General features: G+C 39.9%; 1 protein-coding gene and 1 long non-coding RNA gene across 2 annotated transcripts in view; one reads left to right on the forward strand and one right to left on the reverse strand.

Moving 5' to 3' along the window:
- rtf2 (replication termination factor 2) overlaps positions 1-4,244 on the reverse strand; it is a 23,671-nt gene extending 19,427 nt beyond the window's left edge. The window contains exons 1-5 of the mRNA XM_031301814.2: positions 3,999-4,244; positions 3,645-3,739; positions 3,353-3,446; positions 3,048-3,187; positions 2,546-2,624 (exon numbers count right to left, since the gene is read on the reverse strand). Of these exons, the coding sequence (XP_031157674.1) occupies positions 2,546-2,624; positions 3,048-3,187; positions 3,353-3,446; positions 3,645-3,739; positions 3,999-4,067 (477 nt within the window). The 5' untranslated portion in view covers positions 4,068-4,244. The remainder of the gene's footprint in view (positions 1-2,545; positions 2,625-3,047; positions 3,188-3,352; positions 3,447-3,644; positions 3,740-3,998) is intronic.
- On the forward strand, positions 3,645-5,021 carry LOC118495271. Its single transcript, XR_004897620.1, has 2 exons — positions 3,645-3,755; positions 4,754-5,021. It is a non-coding gene; the product is annotated as an uncharacterized LOC118495271 (long non-coding RNA).
- Positions 5,022-5,602: the final 581 nt, after the last annotated feature.

The raw sequence follows: 5,602 nt of genomic DNA on the forward strand, positions 1-5,602 counted from the left end.
AAAGTACTTGCTCATTTGTTCTTAAAATACTTTTACAATCATTTAAAGTTCTCAGTCATTTGGGTCATGGTGTTATCTAGAAAGTCAAGGTCCACCGAACTTGCTCAAGGTTTTTCTTGCCCTAGGCAGGCTGCCTAAGTTGTTTTTGACTGCCTAAAAAGCCATTCCCAGTTGAAAAAATAAATAAACGAGAATTCAGAGAATTCATGGTGGCTTTTATTGTAAAGCACTTAAACAAAAGGGTTGGAGTTAGCTCAGTTAAGGTTAGTGGTTACAGTTGCTAGTCAACATTTGGGTATCTTTCCCTGCACTTTTATTGGCAGATCAGTTTTACAAAAGTGACTTGCTTAGACAAAGAGCTGCAGGTTCTGATCCTTTTAGATTAACTTCAAACCTCTAACACACTGCCTTAGGGTGTATTCAAACCACTAACAGCACTAAAAACACAAAAGGGCTGGGTGAGTATGGGCATGCTGCTTCAAGGTACAGGTAGAAGATGAAATATGAACTATGACGTCTACTGTGAAGGGTTATCAAATGCATGTAAATAAAGCAGACTTCATCTTCAAAAAGAAAGGAACAGGCAGAAAGAGAGACAGAGGCTGGATCTCAATGTCCCACCCTATGACCTAGGCTGTGAACCCTCACAGACTATTCAAGCCTGTCCAAAGGTTTACCATTATATGTGCCATTTCATGTTATAGATTAAGATAAATGCAAAAGTGGTCATCTAAATGCAAGGAAAGATAAAGACAACAACAGAGATCACTTTTACTGGTGTGAGCTAAACATAACTATGGTTGATTTCCACTTTATCCGTTTTTTGCTTGGAAATGTGAATATTCATCAAATTTGCCAACAACTGTCTACACTATGGCAGCCAAATGTGAGACTAAATAAGAAGCAGGCAAAGTCCGCCTAAATGCCAGGAGCTATAAATACAAGAAATTGTGTGCTGCCTAATAAGTCTATCTAAGGAAAAATCTCTGCAGACAGTCAGTTTCCCACAGCCACTGGAACTTTCCTTTATGGTTTCAGGCCCTATTTCTGGCAAAGTCAAACAACTGATCTGTGCCAAGATGCTTTCACTTACACAGAAACAACAAGAGTGCCTGGATTTAATCTGCTGTCTGCTACATTAAAATAACTTGCATAAGAAATTAGGACTATAGCTTTAAAGTTACTATAATCAGCTCAGGACCCCAAATTGTTTATGGGATTTTTAACACACATTATTATCTATCTGAGCAAACAGATTAGCCGCTTTCCGACCAAGTAGTTACAGGGACGTAGTTATAGGAAAAGTCCACTTCTAAACAGATCTATTAACTACTCTCCCCCAAAACCGTTTTTTCCAATTGCATTCGCACTGGCGAAGTGACCATAGGGACTGGTAGGAGGGGTAAGGGAGTGATGCAAGTACGGCAACAGTCTTTATAGCGTTAAAAAGATAAATATAGAATATAGAAAACAAATACACCAAAAAAAGTAAGAACTAAATACTAAATCTTATGTATATAGCATATTTGTCATAATTTAAACAAGTCTCCCGAAGAGAAACGGGTATCTCTCTCTCCCCCACCTCTGCCTGCTGCACTGTGGACGTGTGTGTGACTGTGTGTGTGTGTGTGTGTGTGTGTGTGTGTGTGTGTGTGTGTGTGTGTGTGTGTGTGTGTGTGTGTGTGTGTGATGGCCGGTGGGCCGCAGGACACGCTTGTTGAGTTTAACTCCGAAAAGACAGTTAACCACAGGTTCCCGTTAATCTTATGATGGACATGTATTGTGATATTTAAACAAACGAACCGTCAACGGCGAAATAAAAGCCTCTTATTTATGAGACCGGTCTGAGAGACCTCCAGCTTACAGCGGGATCTCTGAGCATGAGCGACGAGCTAGCGGCCGGGGCAGGTGCCTGCTGGCTGTCGCCTCACTTCATGGAGCTTCTCAACTCCGAAAACTTTGAAGCAAATTGTCAATTCGGCATCAATTTACGCAAGACTGCCTATATTCAAAATCTAAACAGTTAATTTCTTGCCTAAAATGTTGTCAGAAGTGAAATTAGTGATGAATAAGATGGCGAAAATTGTTAAAATTGTCCCGTTGTTGGTCTGTCTGTACCGGAAACCGACCCTCATTGACCTAGGTTCCTATGCTGAAAAGGGAAAAGAGAAAAGACCCTGCCCTGAAGTAGGAGCTGAAAGAGTTACAGGAACTGCGGCCAGAGGGACTTAAAAATCCCCAAATTGGTCCAGTCGGAACACGAGAAAAAAAGGGTTCTAGGAATTTTATGTTCTAGGAACTGCAAAAATCCCTCCGGTCGGAAAGCGGCTATTGTGCATCTGGAACCACTCCCATGCCAGACTGCTAGCGTGTCATCTACATTGATAACGAGCAGAATCACTGCCAAACATTGGTCAGTTTTGTGGAAGGAAATAACTCAAATCTTTAAGGAAAATGAACAAAAACCTCACAGTTGGCAAACCATTGGTCCACCAAAGAACGTAGGAACAGAGTGACTAGAGAAAAAAGATGAAATCTTGCTCGCCTTGTGGCAGATATCTGTCTTGATCTCCTTCAGGGCCCTGTCAGAAAAGACGCAGCCACAGGTCTGCAGGTAACAGAACCTAAAAATGGAAACATTAGGGTATATAATATTAAAAAAATAATAATCTTGAACCCTTTGCACCATTTCCAGCACACAGTGTCAAGAGGTGCATACTTCTTACATTGTTTGATCTAAACGTGTGGGTGAAATTTTATACCAGTGAGGAGAACAGCTGAGTTCTGTTTTCACAACATATAAACTTAAATAGCACAATGTGATCAACACTGAACTATAATGTAATAATAATTTTAAAAAAAATCTAATAAGTCTCAACTGATGAGTAGATAAGTACTAGACTACAGTGAACTGGAAGCACAAAGTTGATCTTTAAATCAAATGGAGAACCTGTTTAGATTATGTTTGAGCAATTATACTTGATGTAGTAAAGCACCAGCCTCTTTATTAATTATAGGTTGTGAATCCTGTACTTGCTGTTTGTTACCTGTGCTTGCCATTCATCTCCAACCCAACAACAGGGCAAATGAACATGCCGCAGTTGAAGTCCTCATATCGGTCTCCCTTAGTATTCCTTCTCTCTCCCTCCCACTCAGGGTTATCAGTCAAGTTCAGTTCCTTTATATCCTGCAGAGGGAATAGATAGATATACATGTAAAATATCCAATAAGAAATCAATACAAGTGTACACAAGTGTTAACACCCCCAACACACACACGAATTAAATCAGCAACACATGCATGTGCTTCCGGTTTCATAGCATAGGAGGAGAAAACTTCAGTTATAACATACCTTGATCCCACGGATGTGAGCTACAGTCTGAGTATTGGGTCTCTCAGCAGTCTTATCCAGAAGATATTCAATGATAGCATCTTTGTTAAAGAGCCTGAAACATAACACGGACCAGGGTTTTAGCACATATTGTGCTGCAATAAACGGATATTAAAAAAAAAAAAAATGGATGATGGTGGTTGTCCAGCAAGTTTTTAACTCAAGTCTGTGCCACGAACACAACATCATCGAACCATCCTGTCTCCATAATTTTGCCTGATTGACGATAAACAAACAGAAATCCAACGCTCACCTTCCCAGTTCACAGGCAACAATGGGGCGTCTGAGTTTCTCCTGACTCAAGGCACAGTATTTCCACTGGGCAGCCAACTCTGCATTTTTATCAACCTGGAGACATGATAAGGTATGTAACAGCACACCATAACGTTACACACATAACAGCAGTAACGTTATCTAAAATAACTAAATTTGACACTTTATACGTTTTTAAACATTCTAAATGCAAATTGCAAGAGCGTTAGCTGGTTAAGCTAATACTGCCAGCCTTTTAGCTGGCTAACAGTTAACGTTAGCAACCCACTGACTGCTCTTGACAACATCGCTGACAGTTATGAATTTGAAAATAATAAGAGTAACGTTAACTCACCTTCTCGACTTTTTTGGGGGCTTTCACCAACTCATGTCTTTTAGGAATCGTGCCACCGTCACATCCCATCTTGTAAGCTGACTTGTAAAGTGTAGCTAGCTAGCTAATCACCGAGTTAGCTTACTACGAACAAAGCTAATAGCAAGCAGGAAGTTCCTAGGTTGTAAACAAACAACGAGAGATCTGCAAAGCTCGCGGGATGTGCGATTGATTTGATGGTCGCCCTCTAGTGAATGAACAAAACTTTTGAACTCTTCAGGTGTATTTTATAGCTTCAGCCACAGTGTGGAGGCATCCCCCCAAATATCAGTTTATTATTTTCTGTTCAGCAAGCAGCCCAGATGGGAGCTGCCGGAGGAATGGAAAGATTTTTATTTTAACAGAAGGATGTAAAAAGATGGGCATAATGTAGCCTATTTACTAAGCAACTAATTATAGTACCAATACGAACTTTTGATAATTGCTTTATTAACATAGTTTTTTTCCTCCAGCACTTGTATTAGTTTTCTAAAGCACCTTACACTATTGTAGCCATGCATGTATGAAAAAACAACTTTTTTCATACAACTGCATGTATGAAAAAACAACACACCGATGACTTTACTGCCCATCTATCTAGACATTTTTCATTTAGCCATTAAACCCAGTACTAGTAAGTGACATTAGTCTGGCTTCCAGGCCTGTTGTCAGAGTGGTCTAAAGATGAAAGTTTCCTTGGAAGAGTGCTAATTAGATCCATTTCCTGTGCCTTGTAGGCTGCATATTAGTTTACTATCGATGGCGCTGTCCAAGAGCGACCATTAGTTTGGGGAATACCTCAGTGGAGACATCTCTGGCGGCATGACTGATAATCTGTTTGGAAAAGAAGACTGCTGTATGAATGAAAACACAGCATTGGGCTTCATTTTGGCTGAGAAAATAGATTTCAACCTCTTTACGCTCACCACACACAGGCAGCTGCTACTGTGGTTCCCAAAATGTAGCAAAATGAACAAATATAAATATAAAAACATTTCTCCATTTTCCTGTTGGTTCGATTGGTTCTTCCTGTAATTTATAAATTGTGTTATGTGTCTTATTGAATTTCCCCCCTTTCTCACACAGAGCTAAATGTTTAGTATGGATTTTCATTAGAGGCAATGGAGTAAAAGCTCTGTTAGCAAACTATCTTTGAGAGAGTGGAGCGCTCTAGGCTGATAGTGCAAACCAGCACCTCAGGAACACACAATGCACAATGGCCACTGGACAAAAGGAGACTGGAACAATGGTCTTATATCCCCATCTTGTTCTGCTGTTTTCAAAACAGCAGAGCCAGATAGAGTTTTCTTCTTGTAACTGATGCATTCATCATAAAACATACTATAAGGATCTCTTTGGAGGAAAGTGATTCAAGTCTTACTGAAAAGTGACACAATGCTATACGTTTTCAAGATCTAAATCAGCTATGAACAACAATTTAGGTCTAGTTTCGAGTACTGTACATCAGGTAAAAATGCAAATATCTACAACCACATAGCTCTAGAATCATCCTACAGTATTTTGGCATGCCAAACGTAATCCAAAAGTGCCTGTGTTGAAGCTTTGAGTCACTGTTTACTACTTTG

Source organism: Sander lucioperca, chromosome 6 (assembly GCF_008315115.2).
Source record: "Sander lucioperca isolate FBNREF2018 chromosome 6, SLUC_FBN_1.2, whole genome shotgun sequence".
NCBI lineage: Eukaryota > Metazoa > Chordata > Actinopteri > Perciformes > Percidae > Sander > Sander lucioperca.